Raw genomic sequence first — 24,909 nt, 5'->3', positions numbered from 1 at the left:
TCAGTAGCCTTCATAAATAAGCCAAAGCCTTTCACTCCTTCTCATCACTGGTTAAGATGATCCTGGACATGGAGAAAGCACCTCCACCTCCACCATATCTTAGGGATGCAGAACTTGATGCTCGCCTGCAAAGGACGGCAAAATATCCGCCTACATTAGTGGGGGTACCCCCACACTTACTTCTTCAGATCGTCTACTGGACGTGTCCTGACTTTACTTCTTCTGAAGAGAGAAGGGCTTCGTTTTATTGGATGTGTTATAGCTTGCGTTATACGTGTCGAGACCTCTGGATAGGTAAGCTTCACACCTCTCCGTCGTCGTGGTTCCGCTCATAGTCCGATCTAGCATGTATGCACATACTGAGATCCTCGTATCTTCCCCTGTACGCTCGAAGAGTGAATCGGCCGTTTACGACGGACCCCTTCCCTTCGTCTTCTGCAATCGGACATCCACTATCCTCCTCGCCCATATTATCAACTCAAAGGGAAACCACAATATTAGACATGTTCATTCTCCTCAAAACGCGCGAAGATGTCCGTACGGATGAATCTTCGCTCTATCTAGATAATGCCGATGACCAGTATCGTGACTTATTCAACCTTATGCAGGTAGGCGCATTACCCATGTTCTAGTTGAGATTAATCAACGACACTGTGGAAACAGCCGAGGGCTCGCGTCGAAGATCTTACATGCAAGTATGGTTTGAGAGCAGGACTTATTGCCCCAACACCCACGTTTTTCCCTGCACCTGTCATTCCACCGTCGCCCCTTCATACACATTCCAATTCGTCCCAAGTTTCCCTATCCTCCTCTGGAAGGATTCTCGTCCCGTTCTCTGATCTAAGCATATCGTGGGGTCATCGGAGGGTCGGTTTGCAGTTAAGGGATACTTCGCGAGAGCCCAATTCGCTAAGTAAGCGAACTGTCCTTGAGGTCGAAAGGGTGAAGGGTGAGACGCTGGAGTCTTTGGTGCAGAGATTAGTTAAAGTATGGTTGGCACTTGCTAGGGCTGAAAGACGTCGATAAAATTCTGGGTTCAATTCGAAGGGATCGGTGCTCTGGATATGCCGTATTCTGTTGTCATTAGCGACCAGGGCGACCCATTGCTTATTAATAGTCCACTTAATGTACGCTACTTCGACTATATACCCACACAAGCGTTGCATTAATCATCACATATATGGCAGTATGTTGAACAAAGAGCGTGGGGAGCAAGGGGTGATTAGCCGTCCGAAGCCGCTTGATATCCCTAAAAGACCAAAAGGGAATAGTGGGTGTGGATGTGCATCGGATTCACAGTTGACGCTCACATCTCTTTCATCCAGGAAGTCGATATAGGCCAGAGCAACCGAAATCCACCAACTTAAGTCCACTCCCAACACCCTCGCCACTCCGTGATCTAGCTCAATTATTCCACTTGTGGAGTGTGCACCAATAAGAGGCGTAGTGTCACGAAACGCGAGCACTGGGGTGGTCGGGGCTGATTGGGGATGCGGGGCTGGGGATGAGCTCGGAGTTGAATGGAACTCGTGAGATGCCTGGATCGTAAACGACTGCGATCGCGAAAGTGTCAATGGTTTTGCGGATATATATCCAAGATCACAGGCACCTTTCCGGCTCCGAAAATGGAACTTTTTAAAGCTGAAGAGAAGAACGAAAGTCGGCTCGGCGCGGTCGCGGCAATACTAGCAGGCTTGAGGACGAATCTGGTGACGCCAATGTGAGCAGGGGGAACATTTGCGACTGGTCGAGTATATGCTTCAGGTGCTCCAAACGGCGGTGGAGGTGATTTGGGTGAGGATAGACCATTGCGTAGAGCAGTTGCGTACAAATTCAATGAGCTACTGGAAGAGACTGGAGAATACGATGATGCCGAAGGTTGCGGAGGATAAGACATGCTGGGTGATTGCACTGAAGGGGTTTCTTGGGCGGCATGAGAGTATGCGGGAGGTGGAGGGTTCATGTCTATTCTTGTTTGGCAAGTAAATGCCAGGGCACCGGTCGTCGGATCTCCCTCCGATGGGTTACAAGGAACGAGGGAAACGAAAGATTTTGGCGCGAAGTGGGGAGATCGAATGCGAATATACCTTAAAAAATCATGCCAGGCGGATTGTTGCCAGCAACCACTCAGTCAGAGAAGAAACGCACCAGCCCGACACGGGTCGATGAATAGTCCACTTGACGCGCTGAGAAGGGTTATCCTATGGGAATACATGGCTTTAATATTCGAACACGCGATTGCACCAAAGTGATCACCTTCACAGAAGTGATGATTTCCTTCCCTATCAGCTCAGGTTCCTTAGGATCCACGGGTTCAGACGCAAAAGTCATATCGGTTCAACCTTCAATTGACATACACTTTCCCACATGGCTCTCTGCGTAATCTCATCTATCACCGAGACACGGTGAGGTCCATCGAGGTTATGACAGCTGTTTGGTTGGAATCAGGGAAACATCAACGGGGGATTGTGAAATTAGGCACCAATGGATTCGGTATTTTGCAATATAGCCAAATGGGGCGCCTAGCGCTGAAGGGGAAAGCGTTTGACGCGCGTTTGATGTTGGGAGTATGTCAGACATGTTAACTGTGAGAGCGGGGGTCTTCGATATAAACAAGTCGAATTAGGGCGTGCGATCTGTCATCGACTGTATTATTTTGATCAAAACCGCGAAACGTCAAGCCTGATTCCAGAATTTAACTTAGAATACCGCCTCAATTCATGAAATTTTGGCTGCTCCTAGCTGGTAATTTCTCATTCTCCAACTTTTTCTTCTGGCACATGATCACCTCCTAGTAGGTTTACTCACGTCAACCATGTCGCGATTTCTGAAACGTCGTCGCGCTCTACCGACTTCGTCAACCACCCCGGAGCCTCTGAAGCGTCTATCATACTTCGTCATCTGTCCCAACGTCACCTTAGGTCCTTTCGTTCTAGATCTCGAAGGTGGTGAAATTGTCGATCAACTGCGTGATAAAATTTATGAGAAGCACAAGCTACTGCGCGAACATTACGATTACAGCGAGCTCGTCTTGTACAAGGTAAGTAGGTAGGCTCTTCTGTCTGGAGAATGCTGTGCTCATCCAAAGAAGCCTGATAATTTGACGAGGAGCGGTGATGGAGAGCTTATTGATAGAGCAACAGTTAGCATAGCCACAAAGGATCCTCTTGAGGGTGATAGTGAAGTAAACGACGTTTTTGGACAAGACTCGGGTAACGTCCTGGTCCATGTGGTGGTCAAAATACATTGTATCGCTTCGTTAGTTCAGCTCAGCTATTGGCACGCCAGGCTAACTATTCTTTAGCCCTCCCCAAACCAACCGCCAATACAGGTACGCAGTGCATATACTCCTGGCCCCTTATTGAGTTTACACATTGTTGACTTCCCCGTGTGCTCCGCCGATACCCAACAAACAGCCCTCACTGAACACGATCTAGAATATGGCAACTTGGTTATCATGTACAACTATCTCTGGAAAAACGGGGCTCATTTGGGTCAAATCATTACTAAATCCTCAATCCAGGTGCCCGGCCTTGCTGTCAGTTACGAACTTCAAGAATCTGAGACAGAGGACCTCACAATGGATGATACTCCGACGAAGGATGAGGCATCCCAACCTCAAGAAGAGGACGTCGCAATGGATGATGCTGCGGCGAACATTCAAGCATCGTTTTACGACCTAATGCAGATCCCGAATGTGTCGTCCGTGATAAAAGAAATGCTCGACGTGTCGTTTTATGTGCGGGATGAATACCGTGAACTCGATGCATTCGTGGAGGAGCAGAGACAATCAGACGTCGCTAGGCGCAGTCGCCGCACGCCAATTTTACTTATTGGACAACCTGGAATAGGTGCGTGAGTCCGTGCTGGATTGTCGTTGCACAATGTAACTGGTCACGCTCCTAAAGGCAAGACTGTCTACTTGACGTACTGTCTCGTCAACCGGCTCGCAGAAGGAAAGCCCACCGTGCTTTCCAAGTCGCGTTCAATGCGTTTCGCGTTTCTCAGCTCTGGCGTTTACCATATTCCTTCGATGATTGGGATAATCCCGAGGTCTCCGCAGCTGGAAGCGGCGATTATGGCCTTAGTCTCTTCGATCTCAGTTCGGGTGAGGGTGTCAACACTCTGGCGTCGCGATGGAGAACCTTGGTAGCATCGTCGCCCGAGTCACGAAAAGTGGATAAATGGGTAAAGGAAAATCATGTGAAGAAGTTTTACATGAAAACATGGAGTTGGCAAGAAGTCTATGTTTCTCGGTGAGTTGTCAGTTACATAAATAAGGAGGCCTAGGAGTACTGATCCCTCCCAGCAATTATGCCATGGAGCAGAGGACTGAAGACAATGATTGGCGTATTGCGTTCATGAGGTATGGGGGTTCGGCAAGGTATCTACTGGATCGTACGCAACGGGAGGTAGATCGCGCCCTTGACTCGGCCATCAAAGACTGCCCCTTTTCCAACAAGTGGTGACACATCTACCCGAGGAATACAGCCACCGTCTGGTAGAAATCAATCCCCTCCGAGATGCAGAAGGTTTGGACCGATCGAGCTCATGCACGCAGATCATTTCCCAATATATCTTCACCAAGCTCATGGAGAAGAAGGGATTGGAATTGGTCAATGCTTCAGCCCAATACTTCTACAATTGTATGAAGGAGCCCTCTACAGCCTCCACAGCTGGTCTGATGTTCGAAGCCGTTGGGCATGTCTATGTTGTCAAACGCGCTAGAGGTACCCTTTGCATACGAGCACTCGAAGATGGCAGTGAACAGCAACTGCATTTGGAACACATCGACCCCAGGGTGGAGGTATTCCATTGATAAGGTCCATCATCCGGATGCAACCAAGTACTACCGACCGGTTTCTGGCAACCTCACTGGCATCGACTCGTTTGCTTTCGAAAGGGATGAGAATCACCCCATCATCAGTGTTGTCCTGTTTCAGTATACGATCTCTACCCGGCATTCAGTCAAGATGGGATTCCTCAAACAGCTTTGGGACGCGCTGAAGAATGAACACTGGGGGGTGTGGCAATGGAAGCTTGTATTTGTCATCCCAAAGGATGAGGACCGGAAAGCGTTTAGGAAAAAAATGCCCACTAAGCCCTTGATGACAGCGGTATCTCAATTTGCGCTGGAAATTGATCTGGAGGATATGTGGGAGACAATGCGCAGTTCACACTGAATGAACAGGGCCACTTTTATCTGCTCAATTCATGGGACTTTTATCTTTTCCACCCTGTTGATATTGACCTTTGTAACACTTGAAGCATGTAATGCTAATTATGCTGCACTGCAGAGTCACTCCCGTGGCCGGCATCGGAATGTCACTTTAACAGTAGGTACACAAGTACCATGCAACTGGAGGATTCATCCCATGAGCGAAGACGCGGATTAACGTGTGCAACGAAGTGACCAAGTCAATGCGCCCTTATGTAACACTCCACTTCGGACAATTCGTATCAGAGGATTGAAAGGCCAAACCCACTGCGAATAAGATAGACGACTTCCATACCTCGGTACTGTGCCGGGATTTGCCGAGTGTGGCAGTGCGAGGTCACGAGCGGTCAATATTTCTGGTCAGTGATACTTACTTATGATGAACGGAAATTTGAAGAGATTTGAGTGTGCTAGCAAAAGCAGGCAACTCATTCTCAAGTTATTATGCCAAAGGGAACTGAGGGAAAAAGGCAATTGAAGGAATGGAATCTCCCATATAGCCGGGAGCGGATAAGTCCGAAAAAAAAAATAGAGTAGCAAGGGTGAGTTACTCATCTAGTCATGGGAGCATGGCTGTGGCAAAACTCACCCGGCCATGCTGGTATGCTGTTTTCCAACAAAATTTGTACTTTTATATTTACATGCTTTTCTATGTTTTAATAGTCAAAAATGAATGGACACCCCCTTGGGTAGCACTATACCTTCTTGGAGTAGTCTCCAAGGTTATTATGCAGCACTTTCTGTGTACTGGCACTTGGGAAAGGGTATAATATGAATGGTTTCCTTTTCTGTACTCGGCAAGAGCTGTAATTCAATTTTACTCTATCCATGCAAGTCAAACTTGAAACCAATTTTAAAAAAAATTGGATTGTGGTCAGTGTTAAAAGAGATGTTGATTCCAACATCATAAAGTATTTTGGGATTTATTTGGCAATAACAAAGAATTTTAAAATTCTGAAACCAGGGAGCTACAAAACTACACTAGTTGTACAGCTTCCTGGTGCCACATTAGTATTAGAATATCAACTTTGTTTACATCGGGAAGTTGTGTGGCGGTTATTCATTGCAGTCATTCTGGGGCACTTTGAGGTGTTGGGGGCATTTTTCCCTTCTTATTCAACTTACAACTCCCTTTGTATGATGACAGGAATGTTGCATATATAAGGGAGGAATTCTTAGGCTTTTCTCCCTCAGATCTCTTATATTAGTCTGAGGTGAGAACCATCTTATATTCTCTACCTATAACTCATGTATAATTCTTGTTGCAGTCTCACGCAACATAGGTATTGGTATTTACAATCTTAGATCTCTTATATGAGTCTGAGTCTCATGTGACATAGACTAATTCCAATAATTAGCCTCAGAAGTGTTGTGGCAGAAATGAGCCACAACGCAAATTTCGCGACAATGGATAGTACTGAGGTATGAACACCTAGTACTCATGACTTAGTCAATATAAAATGGTATGTGGGGTGTGCCACCCAACCTACCATCTTAGATAGTCTTTGAGGCTTTGGGTAGCTGCACTGGTGCCCTGGTGCACTGAGCGAAATATATGGATGTCACGACCCGGCGTTCCCCAGGGCCAGATGACCTCCTCCCTGACCCTCTCCCACGCCTGAACACTCCCCGCACACTCCGCTCGCCACCCGTCGCTGCCTAACCACTTCCCGCCACCTCTCCACAACCCCTCTCCTAATTGTCGTTGAACGACCTAGCGGCGCAGAGTGCCACAACCTGTTGTCCCATGTTTCGCTGCACCTTGTTACCTTGCGGCGAAGGACACACTTGACCTTCGCTGTCTTGAACACATGCTCTTTGTTTGTTTTCCTCCTTCTTTTCTCCACCTGCAATCTCTGCGAGATCTGGCGACTTATTCCCTATTCAGTTCCCTAGCGCTTATATACAGCTTGTAACTAATGCTTGTACTGTAGTTCGAAATCAACTAGAATTCACCCCTAAGCTTACCTCTGTCTCCGTAAGACCTCTGACCTTCTGAAGTATCGGGACCGCATCGAGAACGAGGCGCAACGCTCCTCCTCGAGTCCTTGAAGCCGAAATCCCGGCTGACTCGCCTAAGTAGCCTCGGCCTCGAGATCGGTGGGGTTTATCCCTCGCTAAAGCTTGGTCATGCGTAGGATGCCTTCACTACTAGCGGGCAACGTTCGGTCGCCTACGGCTACCATCGGCGAAGATTCGCATGGTTCTGACAATGGACAGGAAAACCAAGTTATTATGGTGGGGCCTGAAGGGCCCTGGGAGCTCTGGGATGCCCTTGACCGCTTTTTTCTATTACAACGCTTTACATGACTGTCTCCTTTCAAATGAATTGCCGGCATTGACTTCCGATGCTTTGTCATTGCTGCCATCATCACCAATGTTGCCATTGTTGTCCTTCCTCAGTTCTGTTCAGTTTTTTTTTTTCATTCTTCTTTTCTACTTGCACATTCTTTGCTCACACTTATACTGCACATGTTGTAGTCATCACAGCCCATACCAGATGTATCTTGTAACATCATATGTAACAATCATTTAGGCAGATTCTAAATCTATGGCTTCTAATGTGTCCACAATTCTTCCAATGATGCAATGATAGTCATAATCATCAGCATCAGCGTCTTCATTCTCATCTTCCCAGTCAACAGCATTAAACTGCAATGCACCTGCATCCATGCCTTGAAAGCTGTTCTCTGTTATCAGGTCCTGGGTGTTTGTAGGAATAGTGTTTGGCAAGCTGGGGCCATTGGGCATTGCTATTTTGGTTATGCTAAGAAATTGCCACAATACAAATAAAATGAGAAATCTAATGTACAGGGAGGAGTGGAGGCACCTGTATCTGCCACAGCCCCAGGGCTTCCTGCTTCATGGACTGCAGGGAGAGGCATACCAGTGCCACCTTGCTTCTCCAGAAGTTTCAGTTTGTTATGCAGATGTCTGTTTGCATTGAGTTGATACTCAAGATGTACTGGGATAGCTCAGGATCAGTGAACCATGTGGCCTCGGTGGTGAGATGCAGGTGGGTTTCCTCATCCATAAATGCTCATATCCAATGAGCTTCAGTGCCAACGATCTTGATCTCCTCATGGGCATGTTGAAGTTTATGCCAGGCATGCATTGCTTCGCAAAAGCGATGTTGAAACCATGACTTGTCTCTCATATCTTCATGGCCACGCAACAGAACAACATCAGAAAGGAAGTTGAGGTCTGTGATGTCTTGCCATTTAAGTGATGGTTTGGGAGGATTCATGGAGGCGGCCAAGTTGTTGTATTTCTGGAGTGTTGAGTTCTGTCATATCCATCCATGGCCATCACCCTCCACTACCTCCGGTCCTTCTGGATCACCTCCACTCCTTCATCACTAACCTTGGAGCCTCCATATTCCGCAGTCACCTCCGACTCCCCTGATGGTCACTACCCCTCAATTCAATATATTACCTATGCCTCCCTAGGTATGGAGCCCCAAAGGCCTCTGGACAGCTCCAACGTCTGCTAATGCACTCCCACCCCCGCTGGGCAATTCACTTGCTTGCCCTGCAAGTCTACCTTCAGGCCTATCCCTCCTTTCCGTTTCTGGGTTATAGCTTGCCATGCCGCTAACCCTGTAACCCGACTTGTTGGTAATATTCAGTTGGCTAATGTTTAACTCTGTTAGCTCCACTCCACTCGGTCCCATCATTCATGGGCCCACCCTTGCTGTAACTATATATACATAACTTGTAGATAGGTTACACCCTAGTGATAAAATCGACTAGAGTTATCCCCCCTTCTAGTTCTCTCTGCCAGTAAGTAAATTAGGGCACAGACGTGTAACTAGGCACAGCACTCCTGGTCTGAGTCACTGGGGCTGAAGCCCTCCACCATGGAGACATTTCCTTTGTTTCGCATCTGGTCTCTGACAAGTTCAACGACTTCCCTTGCTTGATGACCAGTGTAGAAATTTGTTGTCGAGCCTTATAATCTGAAAGAATGAATAGCATAAGGTGAATTCTGAGCAATATGATTCTCACCTGTTTTTGGCAAACCAATCTTCTCAAGCTCAAGTTGGTGTGATACAGCTCATTGTTCAAGCTTGTCAAGAACTTGGTGATAGTCTCAGTGTTGGTGCAAAATCAGAGCTTCCTGATGCTGAGGGGAATCAGGCATCCAAGGGGCAGTGGGTGGTGATCTAGCCTCTATTGCCAAAATGGCTGAATGAGCGGTATTGAGGGCCTCATTTGCCTGGGCTAAGTGCTGGGTAATGTGCATTGATGGTCCTGCTGGCATCATGGCCTGAAATGTCCAGTACTGTGTAGTTGCTCTAGAACAGGAAAATTGCAAAGTCTCATGTCCAATGCAGGTTAGCAATCACTTACTCGGCATGCTCAAGATATTCAACAGCTTCCAAATACTCAATCTTGACCTTCTTGTTGTCAGCGGGATAATTGCCCATGCACAGAGCCGGCTCGGATTCCCGCTTCCACGATTAGGAAACCACTTCCATTCATGCGACAACTCGATACGAATTTGGTACCTAAAAATAGTCCTAATTCGTACGATTCTGGAGATATTAAAAACATCCTAATCGGTGGAGATTTGACGGAGTTCTATGTTGGGCAAGTTAGACACGGGCATGTGTGGGCGTGGGAATCTCAAGCAGCAACCCAGAATTCCAGCCTCACTCATTCCCACGGCGTCTAATAAATTGGTAAAAATGTTTATCGGCTGTGTGAGAGTTATCTTCGACTACATTCACAATTTCGGCTCATAATTCCGTAAATCCGTTGAGATATCGCTTATTTTCTTTTAATTTCATATTTTGCCATCATTTCAGTTATTGATTGATATTCTTTTATTGTTACTGTTACCCTTTTTTATTATTTCGCCTAATAAGGTACCCAGGTGCCATATGGCACCAATATTCACCATCTATTATTTCTAAAAATAATTATTTCTTATAATCCTGTACATACCGGATTTTTGAAAAGAAGATCTCTGTTAGACACTGGTCTGGGGTTGGCACCGAGGGTTGCCATTGCAGGCCACTATGGGCTGCAATGGCCGTGATGCCACAAACAAGGCCCGAGGGTAGGGCATTTGGCCTCAGCAACTCTAAAGGAGCGCTGTGCCCCTAGCTGTCTCTTGGCCCTCATTTCAGACTTACTGGGGTTGCCTTGCTGGGGTCAGGACTTGGGGGTCATGGTCAAATCGATATTAGAGCTAAGGCACTATAATGTAGTATATGGGGTGGGCAACCCAGGTTGCATCGTGGAACCTGCTTATGTAAGCATATACTATTGAACAACCACAGAAAAGTGGGACCCAACATCGCCGAAGCTTTGTGCATTCCACAGGACATTTGGTGAAGAATACCATTAGTAAATGTTGTTCATAATCATGTTTAGGGTGTTTTGGTGGTTTTACATATTGTTATTCTCAATTACAAGGAGTGTTGTTCCAATAAATTCTTCATAACACCACTAATACTGCATCTGCATGAAATTCCAACCACCAAAACATTATAACTAGCCATTGCATGCCAAGACACCCATAATTATCTTGAAATGTGTCACCATTCCCTCCAAAAACTTCGGCAAAAAAAGTTATTTACAATTATTTGTTCCGAGCCTACATTTCACATCAAAAAGGAAACTGCACCTCCCCCTGACAATTTTGTCCCTCAGCACACATAGCCTCTGCCAATTTGCTTGAAAATAGGCAGACTGACAACTTTCAGATAATACTATGAGGGTCTGAATTCAAATGGGATCAACATCTCGGTCTTCATATAAGAAGAGAAGAAGATCACCAGGCTGTATATCCCACACTCTATTGATCACTGGCTTCTGGGGCAACTCAAAACATTCTAAAGACAAAGAGAATGCTGTAAAAGATTCATATGGCCAGCCAGGGGGGGATACACTACCTGAGAGTGGTAAAAAAAATTGATTGCCCCGGGGCCCACATCCCAACCCCACTATGTGTGGACAATTCTAATCTGAAACAAAAGCTTGGTGCAGCAAGCCGAAAGCTTCATGATAGTGATACCTTGCATAAAGCTGCAATTTCAAAGGTGGGTCATTATCAAAAGACCACCCGAAATGCAAAGCGGCAACTGGAATGGGCCCTCACTAGCTGGGGGCAGGCCTGCATGAAGCTTGCTCCCTCATGCACAATAAAAGACTAGAAGCTGCCAAGAATTCAGTTATGTGGCAAAATCTGAAGAAGAGAGGCATATACTCCAAGGAAGCATGCCGGTTAATGTGTGTTCTTGCATCAAAGGGAGTCCCACAGGAGAGGGTTGGTTTTGTTGCCTCAGAATGCACAAATACTTTTGGTGTTACACTCAAGGGAAGGCCAAGTAGATGGACAGTTGGCCGTGCCATAACTGAGGGAGAAGTCGCAGCAAATATGCAAATTGCATATGAACTGCAGAATGCAAAATGTAAGTATTTTGGCCACTTGGGCATCAGTATTGATCACAAAATCAGCTTTTACATGTAGATCTGATGGGACAACAAACCGAAATGTCCATTTCACATCAATTCATGTAACTGGGGAATTCTCAGCCCATGGCAAGGACAGACCACAAACAAAGATGCAACAACTCACTTTTGGCATCCATTCTACACCCACCCATACCAGCGAAGAGCAACTAATCCTCATGAAGAATGTCATTGGGACATTCTTTGATACCATGTCCCATGCACCACCAATAGAAGGGTACAATTCCGCATTAGGTGTTGGGGATGCCACAAGACATCTAAGCGGCATGAACTCAGACCATGCAGAAGATCAAAAAAAGCTCTTCCATATCATGGGAGAGTGGAGGAAATCTGAGTGGCTGGTCTATTTGGGAACCCAAAAATGCGGAGAGATGACAGAAGCGGAAATTGGAGGATGGCATCGTGCAACACTTGAGAGTCTTGTCAACACTCAAAAAGACTTGGAGGAATGGGCAACCATGGGTCTAATAGAACAAAAGAGAAGGTTTGAAGCCCAAGGCTTGGAGAGGCTGGAGCAGCTTGGTGGAGAAATTTATCAGTGCCTGCTGCAGGAGACAAAGCATCAAATCGACCTTTTCGTCTGGAGGGGCTGTGCAATGCACAAAGATTTGAACACAATTAAGGCTGGTGCAAAGGCAATGGGAGAGCTATGGGCAAGGATGAAAAGTAGTCATTGTCCTGGCCCTATAGCACTCCCAGCCAAGGGCAAGTCAGCGCCATTGAATCAGCATGCCACATTGGGGCCACCCGGTATAGCACTGGCAGTATTACCTGATTCAGGGGCAATTAGACTTACTATGCTTGCTGGGATTCTCATGAACAACAAGGATGACAAGAAAGGGTGTCAGGATATGCACCATGATTGGTTCCGACAAAAATGTGGCTGTGCGCATCGATTTCCAGATACAAGCAATACCCGATTTGGCTCCCACCTTCGTGCTGCAATAGAGCTCTTTATTCTATGCCCAGAATACATTGAATTCATGGAGTTTTGCCACAATAAAAAGATCAATCTGGGCTATAACAATATGGAAGAAAATATTTATCGTGGCCTCCATGACCCATCCACTATCACAGAACTGGCTGTTCTATCCCTCATTGGCCAAGCGGTCTCCTTCCCATACATGAAATCAGTCTGCTCTAACAATCAGTCCCAAAAAAACATGTTAGAGATGGGACCATTCCACGAAAAAGTCAAGGCTCATATTGCCAAGATTATTCAGAACCCCGATCTTGTTCTGGATGTGGGCAAATGGAAGAATGAGGGAAACCTTCTGGGAGAAGGTTGGGAAGATGTCAGGGCACACACCCTGACTAGCCCGGACCCGGACCCGCATCCGGACCCGCTTCCACCCGCTGTGCTTCCCGCACATGCGCACGCTCCATGTGCCGCATGCTCCAGGCCCGGTTCCTACCCCTTCATGTGACTTCTGGGTATCCCCGGAAGTTTTGCTGATATTGTGGCCACTGTGGGAAGATGAGAAGTTAGCTTCCTTCTCATCTTCTTACCCACAGTAGGCAAGTTGCCCTTCATTTATATCATCTTCTTACCCACAGTAGGTTGTGCCCTGGATAGGGCTGGTTACATCACAGGCTGTGGACCATAGGGGAGGGTCATGGGGACCCGGGAGTCATCCCCTGACAGAAGAGCCCCTAGTGTTTGATGCACTGAAGTGGGATAAAGAGAAATTGCCATACCTATGTGAAATGCTCATTGCATTTTGCAAAGGCACACTCCAAAAGTGGTCCAATTTCACCACTGAATTTGCACCAGATGGGACCATTTCTTCTATGAGTCCAGATGAGAAGCATTGGGCATTTATGCCAACAACGAATGATGCAAATGAGGGGATGCTTGGTACTGTCAGGGCGTGGGAAACATTACTGTGGCTCGCCGTCGGCGACCGTTAAGGTCCGCTGCTCTGCTGCTCCGGTGTAACAGCCCGTTAAGGGCGGGGGTGACAATCGTGGCGAAACGGGGTTTCGGCTTCAACGACTCGTGCGTGAGTGTTGCACCTCGTACTTGATGCGGCCCCGATATTTCAGAAGGCAGAGGGTGCGACTGAGTCGGACAGAGAGTGCAGGGGTAACCCTAGTTGATTTTCGAACTAAAGTACGAGGTAGTATACAAGCGGTATTTAAGTATAACGGAATGAATAGAATTAAGTCGCCAGATCTCATGGAGATTGCGGGTGGGCTTAAGAAGGAATGAAAACAAACAAAGAGTGTGGGAGAAGGATGGCCATGCACAGCCGTCAAGAAAAGTAAGCGTGATAAGGAATGACTTATAGGCCCATGACGGGCCGTGGAAACAGGGAGCAGTGATGGGGAAAGGTGATGGGCTTGTTCAGGCGGCGTTGGGCGGGTGGCGGAGTTGACAGGGTCGAAGCGGAGGAGGGAGAAGGTGTGGGGAGTGATCACCTGACCGTGGGAGTTGCCGGGTCGTGACAGTATCCCCCCTTGGGACTGAACCCTTGAAGTCCCATGTGCACGTGAGAATCCTGCGGCCTATGCCGGGTTTGATTCCGACGGCGATCTGAACAAAAGGACTTAACTTTGCTACCACAACCCAAGATGCCCCCTAAGGCTCGTGCGATGGACCTCTCTTCCTGGAAAATTGAAGACCTCCAGTACGACTCCAGCAACGAGCAGGAGCTCATGCTCCAGAAACGCCAAGAGCGTCACAGATGGTGCCGAGTTGAGGCTGATCGTGTGGAGGAATTGCGTTGCGCAGAAGAGGCTTGCCGTGAGGCAGAGTGTCTAGCAGCAGCTCATCTCGCTGCTGAAGAAGAGGAGAGGAAGAAAAGGAAAACGGCTGAGTCGGTGACAGGGAAGGTGAGTAGTCCTGGTCAACTGATCGGGGACGCAGGGTGCTACTGATCATCCTGATTGTCTTGATCTCAGCGTCCTGCGGCCAGTAATCGACCGTCTACAGCGGGAGATGATCCCCCACCTTGCGATCGTTGTGTCCAGCGTAAGGTTGCCTGCGTCTTGGGTACGGGCAATCGCGGTGTTTGCACTGAGTGCCAGAGACTGAAGCAGAAGTGTCGACGCGGGGATTGGGCATCACCCGTGGTGAAGCGCCCACAAGTGAAGGGGCCTAAGGAGGACACAGAGGTGTTGGAAGCGGACGATGACGAATCGGACGATGAGGGAGAGCGTTCCACTGAGGATCACCTTGCGCGAATCCACGAGGCAATCCTGGCCGTGAACAAGACTCTGACGGGCCTGACCGCTATAGCGGGCCACCTACTCGAATACGTCACTGATACTGAGGAACGATGCCTGATGGACATGCGGTCGAGGAGGGAACATGCGGAGGCTGAGGAGCGGGGTGCAAGGTTGGGTGGAGAGAGAGCGGGGCAGGCTGAGACTAGTACCTCTGACTCTTACTCTACTCTGTTGTTAGACTCTGCTTTTACCGACTAACAATCCCACCCTCTGTTGTCAAGCGTGTTGTGGTCCCGGCTTCGCCGGATATCGTGCATGGAAATTGGCAACGAGATCCGAGGCGTGTTCCAGCTCTGTAGCAGGGAGCCACTCGGTTTCCTCATCAGTACCCTCATACCCAAGCCAACGTACCAGGTACAGCAGCTTGCAGCTGCACCGTTGATCAGTCTTGGAATCCAGGATCTCAGCGATCTTGTACTCGAGTTTGCCGTCGATCTCAACTGGCGGCGGTGGAGGCTGTTCCCGGTTGGGGATGGAATTGGGTATCGTGGGCTCAAGTTGGGAGACATGAAAGACTGGGTGCACAGCCTTCATGGTGTTGGGGAGGCGGAGTGTGCGTGAATGAGAACCTGGCTGCGCAATGATCTCAAACGGCCCAAGGTTCTTCTCAGCGAGTTTTGCCGATGGCCTAGTAGTGCGGAAATACTTGGCCTTGACGAACGCTGAGCTGCCGATGTCGAACGGCGGTGCGGGGAGCCGTCGAGCATCTGCAGGGCCTTGGTAGCACTGCTGGGCATGGGTCATCTCTTCACAGAGGGACTGGTGGAGAGAGTCGAGATCGACCAAGTAATCTTGTGCTCACACCGAGGTCAGATCTCGCTCAGGGTGGATGGCAAGGTTGGGGTGATACCCCTTGTTGGCGAAGAACGGTGAGACCCCTGTGGTAGCATTCGGGGCATTATTGTAGGCGAACTCGGCGAGGGGCAAGAGTTCAGACCAGTTGTCCTGCTGGTAGTTACAATAAATGCGGAGGTACTGCTCCAGGGTTTGGTTCATCCGCTTGGTTTGACCATCGCCTTCAGGGTGGTATCCCGAGGTGAAGTGTAGCCGTATATCGAGGGCTTTGCCCAGGGAGCGGAAGAAGTGGGAGATAAACTCGGATCCCCTATCTGAGGTGATGTGGGAGGGAACGCCGTGCTTGGAGAAGATGTGGAGTAAGAACAGCTTTGCCAACTCCGGCGCCGTGACGGTGTCCATAGACGGTACGAAGACGCACTGTTTGGACAACCGGTCAACGACGACCAATATGGCGGTGTAACCGGAAGAGGCAGGAAGGTGTTCTATGAAGTCCATGGAGATGGAGTGCCATGGGCGTTTGGGGATTGGGAGTTGTTTGAGCAGACTGTACAGCTTGTGGTGGGGAGTTTGGCGTGGGCGCAAGTGGTGCAAGAAGACATGTAGTCTTTAACGAAGGTGCGCACACCCGGCCAGGTATACTCCCAGTGGACAAGATCCAAGGTACGGTTCCGTCCAAAGTGCCCAGAGAGTGGGTGGTCATGCTTGTATCTCAGCACGCGGAGCCTGAGGTCGTTGGCGTCTGGGATGTAGATCCGGTTGTCTAGCCTTATGAGGCCGTCTGCGTCCCTAGACCAGCGGGAATCCTCTGGTATCGTGGCGGTGAGATAGTCTGCAACGGCGGGGTCATGGGGAAGGGCAGTGATGATGTCCTTATGGATAGCGTTGATGTCGACGAGGGAACTTGCGTGGAGGACGGGTTCGGCGAGGTATGTAGCTCTTAGGGAGGACGTGAGCTGCTCCTGTGTGAACACCGGTCTGAAGTTTTGAGGGTTAACGCGAGCGTAGTCCCTATCCCCCTCTTTGGGGTAGACGTCCCACCGTCTAGTCAACGCGTCCGGTTTCACGCCCAATTTTCCCAGGCGGAAATGGACCACCATGTTGAATTGGGACAGAAACTCTGACCACCGTGCCTGACGGTGGGTCAAGAGTTTCGTGGTGCAAAAATATTCCAGGTTTTTGTGGTCGGTGACCACGTCGATGGGTGTTCCTGAGCCCTCTAAGTAGTGCCGCCATCCTCGAAAGGCTTCATAGATGGCTAGAAGCTCCTTGTCGTGGGTGTCATAATTGAGTTCCGGCGCTGTCAGCGTCCTTGACCAAAAAGCAACAGGGTGTATCTCATCATCCGGGCAGCGGATGGAGATGATGCCCGATATTGCATAATCGGAGGCATCTGTCTCGATGATAATCAGCGCATTGGGGACCCAATGGGTTAGGATGGGGGCAGAGGTAAAGGCCCGCTTAAGGCATTGAAACGCCGTGTGGCAGTCGTCAGAGAACACCCAGGGGACACCCTTGCGGGTGAGTCGGGTCAGCGGTACCACAATATCGGAATATTCGTGGATAAAACGCCGATAGAAATTAGCGAATCCTAGGAAGGACTGAACGTCCTTTACCTTACGGGGTTTGGGCCAATCTTGGATGGCCTTAACCTTTTCTGTGGACATGGTTAGCCCGTTGGGAGAAAGGACGTACCCGAGGTACTCTGTGGTGTCTGTGTGGAATTCGCACTTCTTCAGGTTTGCAAAGAGGCTGTGTTGTCGTAACCAGCGGAGGACTTCTCGGACATGCTCCTCGTGGGAGGCCTCATCTTCTGAGTATACGAGAATGTCATCTAGGTAGACAACAACACAGACGTCGAGGAGGTCGGCAAAGATGGAGTTGACAAACCGCTGGAATGCTGTGGGCACGTTGGTGAGACCGAATGGCATGACTAGCCATTCATAGGAGCCATAGCGGGTGTGGAAGGAGGTTTTCCATTCATCACCTGCGGCAATACGCACAAGATGGTATGTGTGCTGCAGATCGAGCTTTGTGTAAATTTTGGCTTGGCTCAGGGCGTCCAGTAGGTCTGCTATGCATGGCAGTGGGTATCTATCCTTCTTGGTTATCCGGTTGAGGCCCCTAAAGTCTATGCAAAGGTGGAGTGAACCGTCCTTTTTGCAGACAAAGAGCACCAGCACAGTGTGCGCCAATGTTAGGTACGGGTCAGCAAACAAGGATGACTGGCGGGGACAAGGCTCCGGGGTTGGGCTTCGGCCTCAGCGACTCCAAGAGAGCGCTGTGCCCACCTACTGTCTCATTGCCCACATTTTGAAGTGGCTTGGGGCTGCCTTGTTAGGGGGACAAACCATGTCGATATTCAGACTAAAGTCATGATGATGTAATATACAAGTATATATATAGTAAGGAAACTGAATGGGTCAGGTGACAAACAAAACAAAAAGGGGCCGGCATCCGGGTCAGAGTGCATGGTCGTGACAGCCAATGAAGACGGCCTAATAAAGCCGGTAGCTAGGTGCTCGTCAAGAAACGCTCGAAGGGCCTCAAGCTTGGTCAGGGATAGGGAATACAAGGTTCCCAACGGGGGGTGCGTACCTTCCTCTAGCTCGATCCTCAGGTCGAATTCACGATGTGGTGCCAGAGTGTTAGCCTTGCTTTTGCTGAATGCATCGGCATATTCGTGATAGGCCTTTGGTATGGCGTCGAGGTCGGCAGGCTCAGAGGTCGCGGTTGCGCGCAGCTCGCTTGCTCGAGACGGGATGCTCAGGCTGAAAGTTATGGAGCCGTCGAGTTTTGCGGCCTGGGCAAACGCCGCTGGGCTAACAAACTCGATGGAAGGGGCCTGGCAGTCGGGGTTACACGGCGTGTTGGCGGCGGGGACCGGTGTGTCTGCTGGAGGGACTACACTCGGCAGGGTTACAGGAGAGCTCTGGGGGGTTGGCCTGGGTTGTTCAGACATCTGGAAAGATATACTGCTCTTTGCCCAATCAATCAACGGATTGTAGCGGGCGAGCCAGTTGTGTCCCAGGACGATAGCACAAGAGCCATCCAACGGGGTGACATAGAATGTTGTCGGGGTAACATCGCTGGTAGCAAAGTGGATGGGGAGATCGACGGCGCGCGTTATCATGTGATTTGTCGTGCCGTCGAACAAGCGGAGCTGCATTGTGGGTACGGAGTAGGTCTGTAAATTGTGTTTATTAACAAGCTTAGTATCAATAAAACAATCGGAAGAACCTGAATCAATTAGAGCGGGAAAAACAAAAGAGGGATCACAGTTGGTAGGAGAAAATGAGGGTGGTCCATTAGCGGGAAACATTTTTGAACGGGGGACAGAGGCCCCAGAATTGGGAGACAAAGGAGAGCCAGGGGCATTCCCCCTTGAAGCGGGAAATCGACCATCACAGGAACCGAAAGAAACAGAGAAGGAGAGAGAATTGGGGTCCGATAGGGTGGACGTGTTTAAGCGTACCTCCCTCTTTGCATGAAGGGATTGAGTACAACCCTCCGATCGTGCAGCGTCCGGAGGGTTGCCGGTTAGTTTTTTGCATCAGATGATGAGTCTGACTCCGGCTCTGGTGTCGTGGCCGGTTCTGGGGTGGCGACTTTGGCCGCTCTGGCCTTGGCCGCACTTGATCCGGCCTTGTAGCACTCTTTAGCTACGTGTCCCGACTTACCGCAGAACATGCACAAGTTATTGTCGAAGCGCCATTGATGCTCTTCCTTGGTCAGCCTGCCATCTTTCCTGAGTTTTGCAGTGAGGTCAGATTTAGGCTTACCGTCGGGGTGCTTGTCCTTTGGTTTATTGGTGGTGGACATGGATGGTGTGGCGGAGGAGGGCGCAGCAGATCGGTGGGATTTGGCAGGGTGTGGTTTCTGGGAGCCTTTATCGTAGGTGTTGGAGGTGGGTTTATTACGCCGATCAGTCTGGGTCTTTCGTTCCCAGTAGCATGTATTGATTTCATCGGCGAGGTCCCATAGGTCGTATAACGACGTTGGCTTACCAAACCGAGTGATTTCATCTTTGATACGATCAGGCAGGCCGCGGTAGAACAGGGCGCGGAGGGCTCCTTCACCCCAGTTGTCCAACTTACCTGCATAGCGGTTGAACTCGGTGACATACTTCCTGATGGTCTGTCCATCCTTCATTGTTAGGTTGAACAAACGCTCTTCAGCTTCGCCGATGGGGTCGCACGGGCCGAAGTTACGTTCGAGTTCTCCCACAAACCTGGTCCAGTCATTCATCCACCGTGGTTCTCGACCGGGCCGGTGGCCGTGAAGGATATCGGGCTCAAACCAGTCCAGTGCTGCCCCCTTCAAGTACGAGATGGTGAATAGGACTTTGTCAGCCTCGGTTGGGAAGGCTCGGGCGCGGGTCATAAAGTTTACTTCACATTGGACGAAGAACATACAGAGTTTGTTGCGGTCAGAGCCATCGAATGGTTCGGGTTCACAGACCTTCTTACGGGCCGGTTCAGGTCGAGGCAGCAGTGGAGGAGCTGGGGGTGGTGCCGGCAGCGGAATCATCTGGCGGATGTCACAAGTGGTTCGAGCAAGGTCGCTGATTGCCTTGGTGAGTATGAAGGCCATACGTCCCTTTGGCAGGGCTTGCTCTGCTTGGTCAATATTGATCTCTTCGATCTCATCGACCGTAACCGGCGGATCGGTGGGTAGCTCCTCTTGTGGTGCTGGCTCGGGCTCTGGTTCGGGTTCTGGCAATGGCTCGATTGGTATCTGGGCCGTTGACTCGGCCTCATTACCAGGTGAATCGCTGTCAACTTTGCTCAGCGTTCGTTGCCAGCGGTATCGACAGTGTTTCACCGGCATTGAGGACCGTAAGTCTGCCCGGTCTGCTGTGAAGCTCTCGAATAACGGTTCATCTGACTCTTCCCTATCAAATAATACGTGTGAGGTGTACTGCTTATATGGTGATGCGGAAGTACCAGCCACTGGTTGGCAGGTCTGAGAACGGGTTCTGGGTTTGCGAGACATTGTTTAATGTCAAGAGCGAGGGGAGTTTGAAAATACTGTCAGGGCATGGGAAACATTACCGTGGCTCGCCATCGGCGACCATTAAGGTCCGCTGCTCCGGCGTAACAGCCCGTTAAGGGCAGGGGTGACAATCGCAGCAAAACGGGGTTTCGGCTTCAACGACTCGTGTGTGAGCGTTGCGCCTCATACTTGACGCGGCCCCGATATTTCAGAAGGCAGAGGGTGCGACTGAGTCGGACAGAGAGTGTGGGGATAACCCTAGTTGATTTTCGAACTAAAGTATGAGGTAGTATACAAGCGGTATTTAAGTATAACAGAATGAATAGAATTAAGTCACCAGATCTCACAGAGATTGCGGGCGGGCTTAAGAAGGAACGAAAACAAACAAAGAGTGTGGGAGAAGGACAGCCATGCATGGCTGTCAAGAAAAGTAAGCGTGATAAGGAATGACTTATAGGCCCGTGACGGGCTGTGGAAACAGGGAGCAGTGATGGGGAAAGGTGACGGGCTTGTTCAGGTGGTGTCAGGCAGGTGGCGGAGTTGACAGGGTCGAAGTGGAGGAGGGAGAAGGTGTGGGGAGTGATCACCTGACCGTGGGAGTTGCCAGGTCGTGACAGGTACTTGGAGAGTGTGGGCACGTGATTTTGCATCCCTCGGCCAACACCGGTTCAATGCAATGATGTTATACCATAAAAACAACACCAAAGCTTTCATTAGGGAGAAGTTTGGAGAAGAGCACTTTCAGTGGATTAGGAAGCATGCCAGAGAACTAGATCAGATGGGCCAGGAAGCAGCATGGAGGGAGACTCTAGTCAGTGCTGCAGTGAAGGAAGCAGAAGACCACCAGAAACAAGAGGAAACCAAGAGGATGAAATGCGACAAAATTACAAGAGAGCTGGAAGATACCCGACTAATACTGGACCTGTTGGAAGTCGGGAAGTTGAATGGGGAGCAGGTCATACTTCAGATTAACAAACACCATAGCTTGGGTGAAGACGAACTCATATTGCCCTGGACAAAGGCCCGAAGCCTCAAATCTGGCCCAAGGAAGGCCCATCTTAAACAAATAGTCAATCGATATGCAGATCAGCTGTCTTCTGCTTCATCAGTAACCACATAGTTTCATACTCACGATCTCAACAAATAATGCATCAAAATAATTTAATTATAGGCTCAAAATACACTATACATGCTTCTCTCATGCAGGTCACTGCACAATCCTGTCACGACCGACAAATCCCGGGGCTCCATCAGCGGCGAACCAATGCCGATAGGTGAATCCACCGACCCAAACCCATCCTTACCAGCCCCAACCCGATGTCTGTACTATCAAGTGAGACTTGGTCTCCTCTCACCTTGTCTCCATCTAAACCACACCCACCACTCCACTATGTGGTCACAGCCATGCACCGCTTCCGCACCTTCCGCAACCTCTGTCCATTTCTGGTTGTCCTTGACACCTCTGGTCAGGTCAACACTCCCCTCTGTATCTTGCTGGCCATCATGCTGTCCTTTTGTGACAGTGCTGATGGACCACCCTCTGTTGCGGACTTGTCAGCACCATGCTGATTCCCACATCCCTTTGTGGACTTGTGTCGGCATTGCACCGACCCCGCATCCTGATTTGCGGACTTGTATCAGTGCTGCGCACTGACCTCCGCTTTTCCTCTGGCCATTAGTCACTTGGCAGCTTATCATTCATTCCTTGCCGAGTGCCATTTATTGTTTGCTTCCCTGCCAATATCGGCATTTGATCCCCTCTTTATTGGCACTAGGTTATTGATCTCATTCAGTTATTCATCAATAACCCTTGCCACTTATTGTTTATTGATCTGTTCCTCACTTCCAGTTCCCGGGCTCTTGTCCTTTATTTAGTTTGACAATCCCTGCTTATCTCCGTGCTGGACCGTGCCGGACTGACCGGCCTTTCTATATTCCCTCTTGCCTATTTATATACCTTGTAAATACCTTAGTCTGAAATCAACTAGAGTACCCCCCCTGTCTGGTCTGAGTCCCTCCTTCTGTAAAGGGGCTTCCCCCCTTCTGAGTCTGTGCTCCTCCTATGGGCCTGCTCTGCCTGCAAGTCTTGTTTGAAGTCCACTGTAATTGTGAGTCGTAAATAAGGGATCTCCCCCAGACATCAAGCTCAGGGCACAGCGCTCCACTTGAGTCGCTGAGGCTGCGATCCCACTCTGCTAACCTTGAACAGCGCTTCTGGATGTGCCGCATATTTCCGCCTGCATATCCACGTGTGCGTGCTCCAACAGACCTCTGCATCACCTCCGACCCCGACTCCGACAGAACCCAGCCCATCTCTGACAAATCCCCAGCATATGCACTGTGGAATGAGGTAGAGGAGCAACAAGTTGCATCCCATCATTTGAACGGAAAGTGCTTATGTAAGTGTCCCATGGGCAACCTTCAGTTGCCCACCCCCATAGTATACAGGATATATATATGAAGGTAGAATGAATTGAAGCAGACCCGGGCCGAAGGCCGAAGGGTCCGGAAGCAAAAGGGAACAAGGAGCGGGGTTGGCCGCACAGTGGCTGGCAATGACCAAGGGTCAAAACAAACAATAACAAATAAATAAAGGAAGGAGCGTAGGTCTGCGATAGCGGCGATGGTATCATAGCAGCACTGGACTCGGAGTTGGGCCGGAGTCAGGCACGGGAATGGTAGCGGCCTTGTAGGGGCCAAGTGGGCGGGGTAGAGGAGTCATGCTGGGCATGGTGCCGGAAGTGGACTCAGGGTGGGGAGGTTGGTGTGGCAGCAGGGGAGTCGGCCTAGCATTGGGGAACCATGGGCAAGTGGGGAGTGAGCGGGGAGTCCTCAAGGAGAATAGGGATGAGGGTCGGGGCTCGTGCTTGCACTCGCACAGTGGGAATGGGCTCGGGTGGTGTCGGGACGGGCGGCTAATGGGCCGGAATGCACGGCCATGACAATCTCCCCTCCCCCAATTTCTCTAAGGTGCTAGGTCGTGCTAGAGTGGGTGTGAGTGAGTGGAATCCAACAGTAGGAATAAGGGAAACAATCTAGCCTGCAACGAGTGGGTAGTGGATTTGTTGAGCCCAGACCTTGCAGAATCCTGGAGAACCCACCACGGAGTTTAAGGATTGAGAGCATAGTGAAGTTAAGAGAGAAAGTAGAGGTTTAGGGAGAGTTTGGCCCCATGAGCTTAGTCGGATAGAGAGCCATGAGCCCTCTTTCATTGTCTGCAGGTTGAGATCAGAGTGACAAAATATAGTCATGTTCCTCAGATAACCAACAGGGGCAGTCTTGGTCAGGGTCAAAGTCAGGGAATAACTGTTTTGTGGCCTCCAGAACTTCGTTGCTGTTGCTGATGATTTCCCTGGCAGACTTGAAATTGCTCAACAGGAAATCACCTATCAAAGTACAATACCATCCATGGTGATTAGGATAGAAGCGCAATAAGAAGACCCACCTAGTTTTTCATATTTGATTTCGTCCCATTTGGAGAAATGGATGTGGATATGAAGGTGGCGGTAATAGGGTGATGCATGGCAAACCACGGGTGCAAGGGCATTGCTCTCTGAGTAGACTCGTTTGTTCCCTTCGCCATCCTCTATGCCTGCACCTTTCTGTAAGCCAATAATGTATTCCAGCTGGCAAGACCTTTCATGAGCAGTGCCATGAAAAGAGCCAGTACAACACCTGAAATTGGCTTCTCTTGCCAAATCCCCAACTGATGACTTCAACAAGGTTGCCGAGAACGTACACCCAACATCATAGGCAAACAGAATGTTCTTGCCAAATGTATGTATGAGCTTCTTGACGGAAGCCAATGGATATTTTGTTCTATGACAATGTTAGTTAGATGCAAGTATCACAAGTAGTGGCTCACAGCTCTCCACTTTGAACCATATTGATGAGGAACTGAACAATTCCATGCCAACAGACAACTGAAAAGATACCAGTTTCATCCATAACCCCAGTGATCCAGACTTTGACTTTGATGGCATTGGTCAGGCATTCTTCCAAGCCAAGCAGGCATCCGATATCGATGGGTCCTCTTCATCTGTAGTGTCATATCCATACAATCCCAACCTCCACTCTGGGCTCCTGGAACTCTGAAACTGACTCCAGAGCCCTACTTCCCTTCCGTCACCTTCTCCTTGCCGACTCCCAAGAGGTTATCCCACCTCCAGCTCCAACACCACCTTTGGT

At 49.5% G+C, this 24,909-nt stretch overlaps 7 protein-coding genes across 7 annotated transcripts; 4 read left to right on the top strand and 3 right to left on the bottom strand.

The window, feature by feature from the left end:
* The first annotated feature begins 11 nt into the window (after positions 1 to 11).
* Positions 12 to 1,419, top strand: EI90DRAFT_3077812 (uncharacterized protein). Its single transcript, XM_039061743.1, has 5 exons — positions 12 to 294; positions 346 to 608; positions 664 to 1,127; positions 1,188 to 1,270; positions 1,326 to 1,419. Exons 1-3 carry the CDS (start codon positions 57 to 59, stop codon positions 1,024 to 1,026), a joined length of 864 nt encoding a protein of 287 aa, XP_038910963.1. The 5' UTR covers positions 12 to 56; the 3' UTR covers positions 1,027 to 1,127; positions 1,188 to 1,270; positions 1,326 to 1,419.
* On the bottom strand, positions 1,223 to 2,331 carry EI90DRAFT_3130922 (uncharacterized protein; the record flags this gene model as incomplete). The annotated part of the gene is made up of 5 exons (XM_039064351.1): positions 1,223 to 1,249; positions 1,311 to 1,553; positions 1,610 to 2,087; positions 2,149 to 2,201; positions 2,257 to 2,331. 5 exons carry the CDS (start codon positions 2,329 to 2,331, stop codon positions 1,223 to 1,225), a joined length of 876 nt encoding a protein of 291 aa, XP_038910962.1.
* A 484-nt stretch (positions 2,332 to 2,815) lies between these two features.
* On the top strand, positions 2,816 to 5,183 carry EI90DRAFT_3020059 (uncharacterized protein; the record flags this gene model as incomplete). The annotated part of the gene is made up of 8 exons (XM_039057465.1): positions 2,816 to 3,040; positions 3,089 to 3,248; positions 3,269 to 3,331; positions 3,438 to 3,855; positions 3,954 to 4,256; positions 4,310 to 4,366; positions 4,492 to 4,730; positions 4,801 to 5,183. 8 exons carry the CDS (start codon positions 2,816 to 2,818, stop codon positions 5,181 to 5,183), a joined length of 1,848 nt encoding a protein of 615 aa, XP_038910961.1.
* A 4,127-nt stretch (positions 5,184 to 9,310) lies between these two features.
* Positions 9,311 to 9,647, bottom strand: EI90DRAFT_3130919 (uncharacterized protein; the record flags this gene model as incomplete). The annotated part of the gene is made up of 2 exons (XM_039064350.1): positions 9,311 to 9,515; positions 9,571 to 9,647. 2 exons carry the CDS (start codon positions 9,645 to 9,647, stop codon positions 9,311 to 9,313), a joined length of 282 nt encoding a protein of 93 aa, XP_038910960.1.
* A 1,754-nt stretch (positions 9,648 to 11,401) lies between these two features.
* EI90DRAFT_2936801 (uncharacterized protein) lies at positions 11,402 to 11,990 on the top strand (the record flags this gene model as incomplete). Its single annotated transcript, XM_039055168.1, has 2 exons — positions 11,402 to 11,643; positions 11,699 to 11,990. Coding segments are annotated over 2 exons (534 nt in total), but the record flags the coding sequence as incomplete, so codon positions are not given.
* Positions 11,991 to 12,287: 297 nt separating this feature from the next.
* EI90DRAFT_2855318 (uncharacterized protein) lies at positions 12,288 to 13,569 on the top strand (the record flags this gene model as incomplete). Its single annotated transcript, XM_039053765.1, has 2 exons — positions 12,288 to 12,995; positions 13,351 to 13,569. Coding segments are annotated over 2 exons (927 nt in total), but the record flags the coding sequence as incomplete, so codon positions are not given.
* A 10,541-nt stretch (positions 13,570 to 24,110) lies between these two features.
* Positions 24,111 to 24,675, bottom strand: EI90DRAFT_2936774 (uncharacterized protein; the record flags this gene model as incomplete). The annotated part of the gene is made up of 2 exons (XM_039055165.1): positions 24,111 to 24,540; positions 24,587 to 24,675. Coding segments are annotated over 2 exons (519 nt in total), but the record flags the coding sequence as incomplete, so codon positions are not given.
* Positions 24,676 to 24,909: the final 234 nt, after the last annotated feature.

This window comes from Cantharellus anzutake (genome assembly GCF_015039405.1).
Source record: "Cantharellus anzutake strain C23 chromosome Unknown EI90scaffold_70, whole genome shotgun sequence".
Classification (NCBI taxonomy): Eukaryota; Fungi; Basidiomycota; class Agaricomycetes; order Cantharellales; family Hydnaceae; genus Cantharellus; species Cantharellus anzutake.
Note: the sequence above shows the minus strand (reverse complement) of the source record. Positions and strands in the feature narration are given on the sequence as shown.

Excerpts from the sequence above, each read along its gene's own strand:
- EI90DRAFT_3077812 (XM_039061743.1), top strand. The coding sequence starts at position 57 with ATGATCCTGGACATGGAGAAAGCACCTCCACCTCCACCATATCTTAGG. Across the intron at positions 295-345 it reads GTGTCGAGACCTCTGGATAG|CATGTATGCACATACTGAGA; the intron begins GTAAGCTTCACA and ends AGTCCGATCTAG. Across the intron at positions 609-663 it reads ACTTATTCAACCTTATGCAG|CCGAGGGCTCGCGTCGAAGA; the intron begins GTAGGCGCATTA and ends CTGTGGAAACAG.